This window comes from Bufo bufo, chromosome 1 (assembly GCF_905171765.1).
Source record: "Bufo bufo chromosome 1, aBufBuf1.1, whole genome shotgun sequence".
NCBI classification, from domain to species: Eukaryota; Metazoa; Chordata; class Amphibia; order Anura; family Bufonidae; genus Bufo; species Bufo bufo.
In genome coordinates this window covers 671237800-671253034 of record NC_053389.1, presented here as the reverse complement: position 1 = coordinate 671253034, position 15235 = coordinate 671237800, and the positions used below count along the sequence as shown (strand labels likewise).

The following is a 15235-nucleotide window of genomic DNA, read 5'->3' as shown; positions in this document are numbered from 1 at the left end:
TCTTACTAAACCCTCAAACTGATTTTAAAATTGAGAGATTAGGCAACATATCCTACGGTGTAGGACATGTCTGAGCCCGAGCACCGCTCCAAGGTTTCTCAAGTAGCTCAGGGACCTAACACTCACCTACCTGGGCCTATGTGGGCAATACCAGGAGCCAGTGGGCAAATTACAGGAGCATGAGGCCGACTCACAAACAACACACCAGTTACCTCCAGCATGTGACCATGCTAGCAATGGGAGGAGGGAGGAGTCTGCGAGTCCCACTCAAGACTGGCTGATAAGGCCCAGGCCTCACAGGTGCACCTAAATGTAGCCTGTAGATGAAAAGCAGGCACATTTAAATTGGAGTTTATACACCTCCAGGAATCTCTATATACAGTTGCAAGAAAAAGTATATGAACCCTATGTTTTGATAAGGATTTCTGCACAAATTGGTCATAAAATGTGATCTGATCTTCATCTAAGTCACAACAATAGACAATCACAGTCTGCTTAAACGAATAACACACAAAGAATTAAATGTTACCATGTTTTTATTGAACACACCATGTAAACATTCACAGTGCAGGTGGAAAAAGTATGTGAACCCCTAGACTAATGACATCTCCAAGAGATAATTGGAGTGAGGTGTCAGCCAACTGGAGTCCAATCAATGAGATGAGATTGGAGGTGTTGGTTACAGCTGCCCTATAAAAAACACACACCAGTTCTGGGTTTGCTTTTCACAAGAAGCATTGCCTGATGTGAATGATGCCTCGCACAAAAGAGCTCTCAGAAGACCTGCGATTAAGAATTGTTGACTTGCATAAAGCTGGAAAGGGTTATAAAAGTATCTCCAAAAGCCTTGCTGTTCATCAGTCCACGGTAGTACAAATTGTCTATAAATGGAGAAAGTTCAGCACTGCTGCTACTCTCCCTAGGAGTGGCCGTCCTGTAAAGAAGACTGCAAGAGCACATCGCAGACTGCTCAATGAGCTGAAGAAGAATCCTAGAGTGTCAGCTAAAGACTTACAAAAGTCTCTGGTATATGCTGACATCCCTGTTACCGAATCTACGATACGTAAAACACTAAACAAGAATGGATTTCATGGGAGGATACCAAAGAGGAAGCCACTGCTGTCCAAAAAAAACATTGCTGCACGTTTACAGTTTGCACAAGAGCAGCTGGATGTTCCACAGCAGTACTGGCAGGATATTCTGTGGACAGATGAAACCAAAGTTGAGTTGTTTGGAAGAAACACACAACACTATGTGTGGAGAAAAAGAGGCACAGCACACCAACATCAAAACCTCATTCCAACTGTGAAGTATGGTGGTGGGGGTATCATGGTTTGGGGCTGCTTTGCTGCGTCAGGGCCTGGACGGATTGCTATCATCGAAGGAAAAATGAATTCCCAAGTTTATCAAGACATTTTGCAGGAGAACTTAAAGCCATCTGTCCACCAGCTGAAGCTCAACAGAAGATGGGTGTTGCAACAGGACAATGACCCAAAGCATAGAAGTAAATCAACAACAGAATGGCTTAAACAGAAGAAAATACGCCTTCTGGAGTGGCCCAGTCAGAGCCCTGACCTCAAGCCGATTGAGATGCTGTGGCATGACCTTAAGAAAGCGATTCACACCAGACATCCCAAGAATATTGCTGAACTGAAACAGTTCTGTAAAGAGGAATGGTTAAGAATTACTCCTGACCGTTGTGCACGTCTGATCTGCAACTACAGGAAACGTTTGGTTGAAGTTATTGCTGCCAAAGGAGGTTCAACCAGTTATTAAATCCAAGGGTTCACATACTTTTTCCACCTGCACTGTGAATGTTTACATGGTGTGTTCAATAAAAACATGGTAACATTCAATTCTTTGTGTGTTATTAGTTTAAGCAGACTGTGATTGTCTATTGTTGTGACTTAGATGAAGATCAGATCACATTTTATGACCAATTTGTGCAGAAATCCATATCATTCCAAAGGGTTCACATACTTTTTATTGCAACTGTATACAAACTGAAAAGAATGGTGTGGTATTAAACAAGCAGGACGTGCTCAAACCCACATACAGTTGTGCATATATATAGGGGAGCAGATCCTGCACTTGTGGCCCGTTGCTAATGACGATCCCCAGTAAAAATGCATACAGTGGAGGATGACCGCAGCGAACCACAAGTACCACAATAGACATCCGACACAAGATAGCAATTATGTGGATGTGATAATCAATTTAACAATATAACAAAATAATAGCAAAGACAGGTGCACTCTGCGGTCTTACTAAACCCTCAAACTGATTTTAAAATTGAGAGATTAGCCAACAAATCCTACGGTGTAGGACATGTCTGAGCCCGAGCACCGCGCCAAGGTTTCTCAAGTAGCTCGGGGACCTAACACTCACCTACCTGGGCCTATGTGGGCTATACCAGGAGCCAGTGGGCAAATTACAAAAGCATGAGGCCGACTCACAAACAACTCACCAGTTACCTCCAGCATGTAACCATGCTAGCAATGGGAGGAGGGAGGAGTCACTCATGCTCCTGTAATTTGCCCACTGGCTCCTGGTATAGCCCACATAGGCCCAGGTAGGTGAGTGTTAGGTTCCCGAGCTACTTGAGAAACCTTGGCGCGGTGCTCGGGCTAACACTCACCTACCTGGGCCTATGTGGGCTATACCAGGAGCCAGTGGGCAAATTACAGGAGCATGAGTGACTCCTCCCTCCTCCCATTGCTAGCATGGTTACATGCTGGAGGTAACTGGTGAGTTGTTTGTGAGTCGGCCTCATGCTCCTGTAATTTGCCCACTGGCTCCTGGTATAGCCCACATAGGCCCAGGTAGGTGAGTGTTAGGTCCCCGAGCTACTTGAGAAACCTTGGCGTGGTGCTCGGGCTCAGACATGTCTTACACCGTAGGATATGTTGGCTAATCTCTCAATTTTAAAATCAGTTTGAGGGTTTAGTAAGACCGCAGAGTGCACCTGTCTTTGCTATTATTTTGTTATATTGTTATATTGATTATCACATCCACATAATTGCTATCTTGTGTAGGATGTCTATTGTGGTACTTGTGGTTCACTGCGGTCATCCTCCACTGTATGCATTTTTTCTGGGGATCGTCATTAGCAACGGGCCACAAGTGCAGGATCTGCTCCCCTATATATATGCACAACTGCATGTGGGTTTGAGCACGTCCTGCTTGTTTAATACCACACCATTCTTTTCAGTTTGTATAAACTCAGCAAGGGACAAAAAAGAATACTAATCCTCCTGATTCTCCGCCACAAAACAGCGCAGATATGTCTCCAGATTCTGATTGACACGTTCGGTCTGACCATTCGACTGCGGGTGAAAAGCAGAAGAGAACGACAACCGAACCCCCAAGCGAGAACAGAAGGCCTTCCAGAATCTGGAAACAAATTGCGTGCCCCTATCAGAAACGATGTCTGAAGGGATGCCATGCAATTTAACAATATGATCAACAAACGCTTGCGCCAGCGTCTTAGCATTGGGTAACCCAGGAAAGGGAATGAAATGTGCCATTTTGCTAAAACGGTCCACTACCACCAGAATCACAGTCTTCCCCGAGGAACGAGGCAGGTCTGTAATGAAGTCCATGGACAGATGCGTCCAAGGACGGGAAGGAATGGGTAACGGGAGGAGAGAACCCGATGGCCGTGAATGAGGGACCTTGGCACGAGCGCAGGTCTCGCAGGCTGCCACAAAACCCTCAACCGTCTTTTGAAGAGGCGGCCACCAGAATCTCCGAGCAATGAGATCCACTGTGGCTCTACTCCCCGGGTGCCCAGCAAGGACAGTATCGTGGTGCTCCTTAAAAACCTTGTGTAGTAAAGCGAGTGGCACAAATAACCTCCCAGGAGGACAAAGATCAGAAGCCTCTGCCTGGGCTGCCTGAACCTCTGTCTCCAAATCAGGATAAAGAGCAGAGAAGACCACCCCTTCAGCCAAAATGGGACCCGGGTCTTCAAAGTTCCCCCCTCCCGGAAAACAACGTGACAGGGCATCCACCTTCACATTTTTAACCCCAGGGCGGAACGCAAGCACAAAATTAAACCAAGAAAAGAACAAAGACCATCTGGCCTGTCTCGGGTTCAGACGCTTGGCCGATTCCAAGTAGGCCAGATTCTTATGGTCGGTAAACACGGTAATAGGGTGTCTGGCTCCCTCTAACCAATGGCGCCATTCCTCAAAAGCTAATTTGATGGGCAACTCCCTATCTCCCACATCGTAATTTCTCTCTGCAGATGATAGTTTCCTTGAGAAAAGGGCACACGGTCGCCATTTGGCAGGAGAGGGACCCTGAGATAAGACCGCACCCACACCCACCTCAGAAGCATCCACCTCAACAATAAAAGGTAGAGAGACATCAGGTTGTACCAAAATGGGAGCGGAAGCAAAACTCTCTTTAATACTAGAAAAGTCTTTAAGCGCATCTACCGACCACGAGGAAAAATCCACCCCCTTTTTAGTAATATCAGTGAGTGGCTTAACAACAGAGGAATAATTCAAAATGAACTTTCTGTAATAATTGGCAAAACCCAAAAACCGCATCAGCGCCTTCTGATTCTCAGGAAGCTCCCAATCAAGCACAGCGCAGACCTTTTCAGGGTCCATCCGAAAACCAGAAGCGGAGAGAAGAAAACCAAGAAATTGAATCTCCGGAACTGCAAACACACATTTTTCCAGTTTAGCGTACAATTTATTCTCCCACATAATCAGCAAGTCCTGACATAGGTGGTCCCGATGAGTCTTGAAATCAGGAGAAAAAATCAAAATGTCATCTAGATACACCAGTACAAATTTCCCCATTAACCACTTCAGCCCCCCTAGCTTAAACACCCTTAATGACCAGGCCACTTTTTACACTTCTGCACTACACTACTTTCACCGTTTATTGCTCGGTCATGCAACTTACCACCCAAATGAATTTTACCTCCTTTTCTTCTCACTAATAGAGCTTTCATTTGGTGGTATTTCATTGCTGCTGACATTTTTACTTTTTTTGTTATTAATCGAAATGTAACGATTTTTTTTTGCAAAAAAATGACATTTTTCACTTTCAGTTGTAAAATTTTGCAAAAAAAAACGACATCCATATATACATTTTTCTCTAAATTTATTGTTCTACACGTCTTGGATAAAAAAAAATGTTTGGGTAAAAAAAAAAATGGTTTGGGTAAAAGTTATAGCGTTTACAAACTATGGTACAAAAATGTGAATTTCCGCTTTTTGAAGGAGCTCTGACTTTCTGAGCACCTGTTATTTTTCCTGAGGTTCTACAATGGCCAGACAGTACAAACACCCCACAAATGACCCCATTTCGGAAAGTAGACACCCTAAGGTATTCGCTAATGGGCATAGTGAGTTCATAGAACCTTTTATTTTTTGTCACAAGTTAGCGGAAAATGATGATTTTTTTTTTTTTCTTACAAAATCTCATATTCCACTAACTTGTGACAAAAAATAAAAACTTCCATGAACTCACTATGCCCATCACGAAATACCTTGGGGTGTCTTCTTTCCAAAATGGGGTCACTTGTGGGGTAGTTATACTGCCCTGGCATTTTAGGGGCCCAAATGCGTGCGAAGTAGTTTGAAATCAAAACGTATAAAAAATGGCCGGTGAAATTCGAAAGGTGCTCTTTGGAATGTGGGCCCCTTTGCCCACCTAGGCTGCAAAAAACAACCTGCCACAATAGAAACGGATCCGTCCGCCATTGACTTTCAGTGAAGTTCCTGACGGATCTGTCATGGCAATGTTAAAGATAATACAACCGGATCCGTTCATAACGGATGCAGATGGTTATATTATCAGTAACGGAAGCGTTTTTGCTGGACCCTGGCGGCCGCATAACGTCATACACTACGTCACGCACCTGCTCCTCCCACTTTATGAATGAAACAGACGCGTGATGTAGTGAATGACGTTACGCTGCCGCCGCCCGCCCGGCCTGCCTACAGGAGTTTTAAGTGAGTACCGTACTACATGGATTTCTCTATGCTGCAGAGGATTACTATAGTTTAAAACAGCGCCCATGCCTACATGTTACCTATGAATACTACAGTGAGCGGGGCCCGGTGTAATAGAATACAGTGACTGCAGAGGGCCCCGCTGTCATTACAACACCAGATGCCGGCCCTCCCTGCTGATACAACGTCGGCTGCGCTGTGCAGCATCGCGGTCGGCGATGTATCAGTGTAAATGGCAGTATTCACCCCATAGGATGCACTGCCATTTCCCCCCAAAAGTGCTCTCTTATAGGGCGAAAAATACGGTACTCGATTGAATCGAGTAACTCGACAGGAGAGGTAAGTGTTTTATTTCACTTGCGCTGGGGACATGGCTGGGAGGGGGCAATGTGTAAAGGCAATTTGTTTCATAAAAAGCCCACCACAAGTACGGGCAAAACCGTAAACCCTGCAAGGTGTAATATAAATGCTCGCCGCTCAAGACCGATCTGTGGGGTCAGAAAGGTAGTCACCAGACGTGACACCTACACAGGAGCAGTCACTGCACACACGACGTACAATCACTTTGCCGCTACTTCTAGGCTACCTGCGCACTTTGTGTATGATGTACACTTGCAGAGCAGCACGTAACAATCAAGTCATAGACATTTCAATACGTCATGTACACATCGCAGAGTATTTCTATGTGTAAGATTTTAAAATTCTTTTTCTCCGCAAGCAAATCTCCACCAAAATTCACAAAAATTGTAGCGGATTTGCTCATGCAGAGCACATTCTTAACGAACGGCATGAGCCTTACAGTATACTTTAAAGGGGTTGTGCCAAGCCACAGGATAGGAATGATTGGGGAGGGTCTGACCACTGGAACCCTCACCAACCCGAGAATGGGGGTCCCAGTCCCCTATCTTGATGAAGCTGAAGGCCGCTGGCACTGAGCGTGCAGCTGTGGAACTGAGGGGGCAGCTGATGGCACTGAGGGTGAAGCTGTAGAACTATGGGGGCAGCTGATGGCACTGGGGGGCAGCTGATGGCACTGACAGGGCTGCTGATGGCACTGAGGGGGCAGATGATGACACTGGCGGGAATCTGATGGCACTGAGGGGGCAGATGATGACACTGGGGGAAAGCTGATGACATGGGGGGCAGCTGATGGCACTGGAGGTGTAGCCTGATGGCACTGTGGGGGCAGCCTGATGGCACTGGGGGGGGGGGGTACCCTTATGGTATGGGGTAGAAGCCAGATGGCACTGGGGGGAGCCTGATGAGTTTTTATAAAGAAAAATGTTCTTTTCATTAGTTGGATTAATCAGTAGAATACTCGAGAACAAAAATAGTCCATAGCTGCAGCCCTAGTGAGGGTGTCATGATTTGTTTGCGCCAGGGGTGACGTGGTGATTTTGCCCAGACAGATGGAGGGTGATAATTGGAACCTGTTGTTGCCCGACGGGATCCATTTGACGGAAATTGGGATGGGTATTTTTCTGTCTGGGATCCAGGATGATATTGAACGAGCTTTGTTTCTCCTTGGTGGTAGCAGAAGCATTGCATAGGAGTATGCATGCTTCTAGTGGCGGGTTGGTAGCCCTTAAAGGGACTTAGAGAATATGATGCCACATGCCTCTCATAGCGACAGTTGGCATAAGGTATTTAGGGATAACAAAGCGGATAATTCTCTGCTGTAGTTGCAATTTAGTTGTGAAGTTTTGTTCTTATACTTTAATTAACTCTTTGGATAATGGAGTTTTTTTGGTTTTTACGTTTTCATTTTTCTTCCCTATCTTCCTGGAGCCATAACGTTTTTTTATTTTTCTATTCACATATCCATATATGGGCTTGTTTTTTGCGGGACAAGTTGTACTTCCTAATATCACCATTTAATATGGCATACAATGTAGACAACAAGTCAGACAAAAAAAATTCCAAATGGGGTGGAATTGGAAAACAAATTGGGTCAGCACAATTACAACAATAACACATGTGTATGGATTTTTTTATGTCTAAATACTGTAAAAATTAATTAAAACTTTTAAATGAAAAATGTTTTTTTTTACATCGCCATATTCTGACCCCCATAACCTTTTTATAATTATGTCTACTGAGCTGTGCGGGGTCTCATTTTTTGCAGGACGATTTGTAGTTTTTATTGAAACCATATTGGAGTGTGTGTGACTTTTTGATAACATTTTATGACTTTTTTGGAGAGAAGGAATGAAAAAATTGTGAATCGGCCATTTTGATACTTTTTTCCATTATGCCATTTTTTCCGTATTGGAAAAATATTTTTATATTTTAATAGTACGGGTGTTTTTTGACGCGGTGATGCCCAGGATGTTTATAGTTTTTATTATATCTTGTGTTTTTTTTATTCTAAGTAAAGGTGGGGGTTGATTAAAATTTTTATATATATTTTTATATTTTTTTTTTACTTTTTTTAACTTTTTTTATATTTTTGTAGCTAGTGTAGGAGGCTACATTAATAACTGGGTTTTTCACTGTGCTTTCAGGTGCACTGCGCTTCCGGGTTTTTCCCTGTTTAGATGCCGTGATCACAATTGATTGTGGCATCTAAAGGCTTTAATGGATGGTCGCGATCTGCATTATTGCCGGTCGCCGTCATTAGCCGTGGCCCTCTGCTATTTGGAATGAGTGGCCTCCATGTTTACACATTGCGAAAGGGCTAAAGTAAAAAAAATATTTTATACAGATTTATTTAATAAAGCTGTGGCCAACATCTGCATCACCCCAATATCTGTGGTAGTCGTTTTATTCTGCTTTGTTCAGTGCAGGGTTAGGTTGTGGACATTTTTGAGACCAGAGTGAAAACAAGTTTTTTTTCTGGGGATGAAGGTAGGCATGAGTTGCTTGGCAGAAGCAAAAACGGTACACTGAAATAGACAGTGCGCTGTGTCAAAGAACGAGTGAGCAAACCAACACATGGGACGCCAGGTGGGACGCCAAACGAAAAGGAACTACACTACTTGACTTAGGGCTCATGCACACGACCTTTGTTTTGCGGTCCGTTTTTCCTGGATCCGTTGTTCCGTATCTATTTTTTTTCTCTGATTTAAGTCCTCTTCTGTTCCGTTATTCCACAAAACATATCCGTATGGTTTCCGTATGCAATCCGTTTTTTACAGATCGGAAACGGAAACAGTAAGGCCCTTTTCACACGGGCGAGAATTCAGCGCGGGTGCAATGCGTGAGGTGAACACATTGCACCCGCACTGAATCCGGACCCATTCACTTCAATGGGGCTGTTCAGGTGAGCGGTTATTTTCACGCACCACTTGTGCGTTGCGTGAAAATCGCAGCATGTTCTATATTCTGCGTTTTTCACGCAAAGCAGGCCCCATAGAAATGAACGGGGATGCGTGAAAATCGCAAGCATCCGCAAGCAAGTGCGGATGCAATGCGATTTTCACACATGGTTGCTACGGAGACGAGAGATGAGTTACCAGGGACCCCATTTACTTTATTATTTTCCTTTATAACATGGTTATCATGGAAAATAATAGCATTCTTTAATTCTGAATGCTAAGTAAAAGGTCCATTGTGGGGTTAAAAAAAAAATAATGCAACTCACCTCATCCACTTGATCGCATAGTTGAGCTCGTCTTCTTTCTTCTTCTTGCAGGACCTGGCTGGAAAAGGACCTTCATTGACGTCATCGCGCTCACCACGTGGTGAGCTCGGTGATGTCAGCGCAGGTCCTGCTGAATGAAGATAGAAAGTTCTTCTATCTTCATTCAGCAGGACCGGCACTGACGTCACCGTGTTCACCACGTGGTGAGCGCGATGACGTCACCGAAGGTCCTATTCCAGCCAGGTCCTGCAAGAAGAAGAAGAAAGAAGACGAGCTCGACATCCCAAATCTTTTTCCCCCAGCGAAGGTCACACCCTAGGCCCTTTAATCTGAGAGGATCCAAAAGGTCCACATGTCCCATATGAGTAGACCAGTGCTGTACACCACACATGATAGTTCATGGCCCTGTTAGGTATTTTACATTGGAGCCCAGGAGCTTGAAGTTAGTCATCTAAATTTAGAGAGGTTTTCTAATAAAGACATGTTTCCGCTCAGTCAAACCATAAGTTATATGACTATAGATCTTGAAACTGGCGCTGGTGACAAGAATAACAAGAAGAGACTCCATCCTCCTGGTCTATCTCTGATATAGGCCTCTTTCCCACGGGCGTGTGCGCCCCGTTGCCGTATTGCGGACCGCATTTGTGGATCCGCAATCCACGGGTGCCCTTCCGTGGGCATTCCTCATCACGGATGCGGACCCATTCACTTCAATGGGTCCGCAAATCCGGAGATGCGGAATGGTGCGGAATGGAAGCACGGAACAGAACCCTATGAAAGCACTACGGAGTGCTTCCGTGGGGTTTCGTCCAGTACTTCCGTTCCGCAAAAAGATAGAACATGTCCTATCTTTTTGCGGAACGGCCGGATCGCGGAACCATTCAAGTGAATGGGTCCGCGATCCGCTGCGGCTGCCCCACGGACTGTGCTCCTGCATTGCGGCCCGCATTATGCGGGCCGCAGCACGACCACGGGGCGCACATGCCCGTGGGAAAGAGGCCATAGTCTTTGTAGTTCTTATGTGATATATAGGCAGGTAAGGAATGGGAAATGAAATGCTGCAGTCAAGATTTTTTTTATTTTTTTATTATTTTTATTTTTAAGGGAAAAAGGGGAGGGAAGAAAAGGGGAAGGGAAGAGAATTTTTTATTTTTTGGGAAACATTTTTTTATTTTTATTTTTTTATGGAGGGGGAGTAGGGAGAGAAAGTGGAGGCAGAAATGGGGAAGGGAAGTTTTTTTTAAAAGTTTTTTTGTTTTTGGGGAAGGGTTAAAATTTTCAGTTTTTGTTTTTTTTCCTGGCGGGTGGCAGTACAGGATGGTGCTTGACGGTTCGCCTTCACACTGGCTCTTTTTCCAGAGGCTCTCTAGATTTCATTTTCCTCCAGAACATGCAGATGCTGAAAAAAGAAAATCTATCAGTTATTTGATATTTGCTACTTACATGTCAGCTCTGAGTGAAATGTGTGCACAGATCCTCCAATGTTTTTTCTTACATTAGCTGCTTATCAGTCCACTGACATTATAACATGTCTGGCCTTGTAATATGCGCCAAATTTATCATGAAGCGTTCAGTATTGTGATAAATCTGGAGCATCCAGTGACTGCCTGGACTAAGTTTACACTGTGTAATGTGTAATATTTATCTAAAATACTACGCCTGTTCCACAGAGTATCTTATAGATGCTACCTACCATATGCCAGCGATCAGCATGATGGTGACGGAGCCGGCCACAGATATTGCTATGAGGGAAGCATTGTTGTTCTGTAGCTCCTCTAGAAGTGGCGGCTCAGGCGCTGTGATGTCAAGCACATCAGGAAGTGTAGGGCGAGGATGGTATTTTTTTGTCGCCTGTTCCGATTCGCTGATAACTAAATGAAGAAAACAATTACATTAATAGTTAATTCCATGAAGAGAACGATAATGACATTGTAGTGTATCTTATACATGAAAGAACATGAAATATATGTCAGAATATCAGAATCGTCTGCATCATGGAGGCTCAGAAGCACTGTCAAAACCAAAAGTGGCTCCAAAATACAGAAATGGCTAAAATCTTTCCATTATAGGTTTTTTCCTTACAAATACTAATGTAAAATAGCCCCACATTATAGGTGACAATTCAGATTTTCAGAACTAGATCCTTTCTCACTAATTATCACCCACAAGTAGATATGAATCCCGCGTATCTAAGAATTACCACTCAGCAAAGTGCCAGTAATAATATGTCCTTACCTGCCACGTTATAGGTGATCTTACTCACTGGCACCTCAGAGTCCAGGATGGTGGTACACGTGTACCGTCCGGAGTCCCCCATCTGTACGCCCTTGATCACTAGATAGGGCTCCCGGGTGATTTTGGGATTGTGTTCACGAGGCTATAGAAAAAATATGGAGAATTATCAGAGCCTCAGATATCACAACTATTTATAATATAATATTTGTAATTTACATAGTCATATCATTAAGACAAAAATTTAGAAAATTGCTGATGATAATTTGCTGACATGACAGAAAGTCTGATTTTAGACCATATTGAGCAGCCTGGTGATGATATTGGGTGAAAGGACTTTCTGCTAAGTGGTTTTTGAGTAATGAAAGGAATACGTTTGGGAAGCGCTGCCTTAACATTATGGTCGTATAACTCAAACTGAACAATCTCCCAATTTTACCCTGCATTGTACTTACCAGGGTGAACACGTTGTTATAGGTGTCCTCCAGCCTTGCGTACCATTCAAAAGTACAGTCCAGAATTAGTTCTTCATATTCTGGGATTTTTATATTTATCTCTAGAAAAACAGGAAAATGAAAGAAGATATTATAGAAGTAATTGTGTAGATATTCTGTCCTACATTTAGGGGTTGTCTCAATAACACGTCTCCTTCTATAAGACCTAATAGGAAATACGGCCATCATAGAGGAGACTGATAGTAACTGGTTATATTCTGCTATCTCCTCACCTCCACAGTTTACAGTCTCTGCCAGGTGAGACTTGTGATCTTTACATGGAGAGCAGGACCGTCCAGTTTTCAGATCTGAGAAAAGAAGAAAGAAATGAAATGTGAGCCGAGCATTAAAGACACTTATAATATTAGAATAAATATGATAATCATGTGCTGGTATCTATCACCCCTCTGTCACCTGCACATGGAGAGGATACTGTACAGGCTGCCACAAATCACCCTTCTAGCCTGCTTATGGACTGAATCATATTAATGTAAATATCCTCCTGCTTTGGGAAGTCTGGTGTATACCAGTGACTGGTATATTTAGTGTACGGTGAGGATTTGGGGTCCTATATATTTACTAATGTACTATATGAATGTAGATATAAGAATAGAAACTTCTACTTTACCGAAACATCTGTTGGAGGTGCACAGGCAGCTGCATCTCTCCAAGTAGTCTGTGAAAAGAGGAGACATCATATAATAGTCAGCGAGTGCTGTGTAAAGTGCCTATGTAGTGCTGCTCACCTCTGTATAATAGGCACAGTACCCACAGTTTACACACACTAGTGGGAAAGGTCCATTGGCATGCATTATATAGTGTAATTCTAGTTACTCTGGCCTATGATAAAAATCTTATACTGTACCTTGATTTTTTGGAGGGCCCCCGGCGCAGACAACCTTCTCCTCGGCGCAGGTCTGACAGTTGATGTAGGTTTGCACCATTAATCCTGGGGAAATGCACTTGTGTTATAACCGTCCAATCTTATAGATAATAATAATGACAAGAAGCTGAATCTGGTATAAAATGTACTTACCACAGCTGTCTGCACCTGAGGAATGGAGAAGAAAGAAGACATTACTGACCGTTCTCATTGTCAGACTCAGAAACCTCTAATCTCTGGGTCTCCTTATTATTACATGATGTCAGTGCCTCTGTGTTCGTCACTTTGTTTTCTAGATTTCCATTGACAAAAATCTCTGAGCCGCCCCAGAACGGTCCAGGCCTCTATAGAACGCAGCAGCTCCTAGTGCAAACATTCCTGGCAGCCAATCAGGTGCTGGCTTTCATATGTCCAGTACAGGGTAGGAGATAACAGCAGTGATCTGATTGGTGGCTGTGGGGATCTCTAGTTTGTGTCTCCATTACTATCACTACATGAGGGCTGTGTGTGCAATACATTTATATGTCATATTATAGCACATGTTATATCTAGAAGAACTCACCTTGTTTATTTGGACACCTCCCTAAAAGTGAGAAATGAAGAAAAGCAGAATTACTAATAGAGAACAATAGAGAACAGAAATCCCCTGTATATGAGGGCTCTATCTATAACCCTGCAATAATACAAAAGAAAACTGCACGCATAGCAATTCCCAGTATAGAACATTTTATTACAATCGCTCCCTCCTGTCACTAGGCTGTAGGGAAAGGATAACAAGTTGAAAACATCCTCTCTGACAACCTACCAGACACGTAGAAGATAAGTACAATGGTAGACAGAAAAATATTCCACTTACGTTGGTTTGAGTCCTGGACGATAACCTTGAGCTTTTCTTTGAGTCGCTGGAAATGGAGTCCAATGATGTGAAGAAGCTGGATCTCTAAGATATATAAAGAGGAGAAGAATGAGAGTCCGATCCCCTCATCTATCAGTCTGAGCCCCCAACACACTAATTCTTATTAATAAAAGAAGTAGAATTTCCACCTACGTATAAAATATTGTACTTACCCTTAAAATCTATATCCTGGATGACGTCCACAGATTTTTTATATTCAGACGCAATTTCGGATATAGCATATTTATCTGGAAGGAAAATAATGGTACAATAATTATCTATCTATCTATAGATTATATGAAATGGAGATAATAGTAATAATATAAGTACCCAGTATGCCGACTTCATCCTCAAGGTAGTTCAGGACTTTTTTTTCTGTGACTTTGGCAAACCGCTTGATGTTGACATAGGCTTCTATTGAGTCAATGTCATCGACTTGGCTTTTGATAAAGGTGTTGAATTCTTCCATAGCCATTTTCCCTCTGGAGTCGCATGGTATGCAACAGAGAGACTGTCCGATGAAGACAGATGTTACAAGCAGTAGAAGCCACATGGTCTGGATAGAACCAGACATCTTTAGTAAAATCGCTTCCTGTAGCAAATAATCACTAAGGACGCAAGAGAGCAGAACTATGTCCCACTGAGAAGACAACAGCACTGCACAGGTTACAGCATCAGGCGCCGGTTTAGGGACAATGTCTTTATGACATCATCAGAATATGCAAATGAGGCTCTGAAACAAGCAATTGGATTGGTGGAAAATGGGATTATGACATCATATGCAAATAATTCTCTGGAATGTGAGATGTTTGAGGGAGTAAATAAGTATGTTCACTTAAAAAAAAAAATTTTAAGGCACAACTAATACATATCATGACATTCTTTACAGAATATACATAGCAGGCATGGGTAACAGAACATGTACTGTATATTCCACCGTATATTCCACTGTATGATGTTATCGGAATTTGAAAATGAGGCTCTGAAACACAAAAGTTATTGGATGAAAATGTAATTGTGTCATCCTTATATGAAATATGCAAATTATGTTCTGCTAGTGTTGGGCAATATACCGGTATCCACAATATAATGCAGTATTAAAAAACGGCAATATGACGATATCATCGTTTCTTAAGTATCGTGGTATTTAATGACATCATAGGGGTGGCCGCT

The 15235-nt window shown here is 43.1% G+C and overlaps 1 protein-coding gene across 1 annotated transcript; it reads right to left on the bottom strand.

The window, feature by feature from the left end:
- Window positions 1-10862: 10862 nt before the first annotated feature.
- Window positions 10863-14538, bottom strand: LOC120986562 (izumo sperm-egg fusion protein 1-like). The gene is made up of 12 exons (XM_040415207.1): window positions 14393-14538; window positions 14236-14310; window positions 14024-14107; window positions 13730-13750; window positions 13321-13335; window positions 13150-13233; window positions 12913-12960; window positions 12518-12592; window positions 12246-12346; window positions 11794-11935; window positions 11252-11429; window positions 10863-10957 (listed from the first exon to the last, which is right to left on the bottom strand). Exons 1-12 carry the CDS (start codon window positions 14535-14537, stop codon window positions 10897-10899), a joined length of 1029 nt encoding a protein of 342 aa, XP_040271141.1. The 5' UTR covers window position 14538; the 3' UTR covers window positions 10863-10896.
- Window positions 14539-15235: the final 697 nt, after the last annotated feature.

Bases quoted from the DNA above. Each gene is read 5' to 3' on its own strand.
- LOC120986562 (XM_040415207.1), bottom strand. From the start codon at position 14,537: ATGGCTATGGAAGAATTCAACACCTTTATCAAAAGCCAAGTCGATGAC. The intron at 14,311-14,392 runs GTACTTATATTA...TTTTCCTTCCAG, and splicing joins GGATGAAGTCGGCATACTGG to ATAAATATGCTATATCCGAA. The intron at 12,961-13,149 runs GTACAGTATAAG...CTCTTTTCACAG, and splicing joins GGGCCCTCCAAAAAATCAAG to ACTACTTGGAGAGATGCAGC.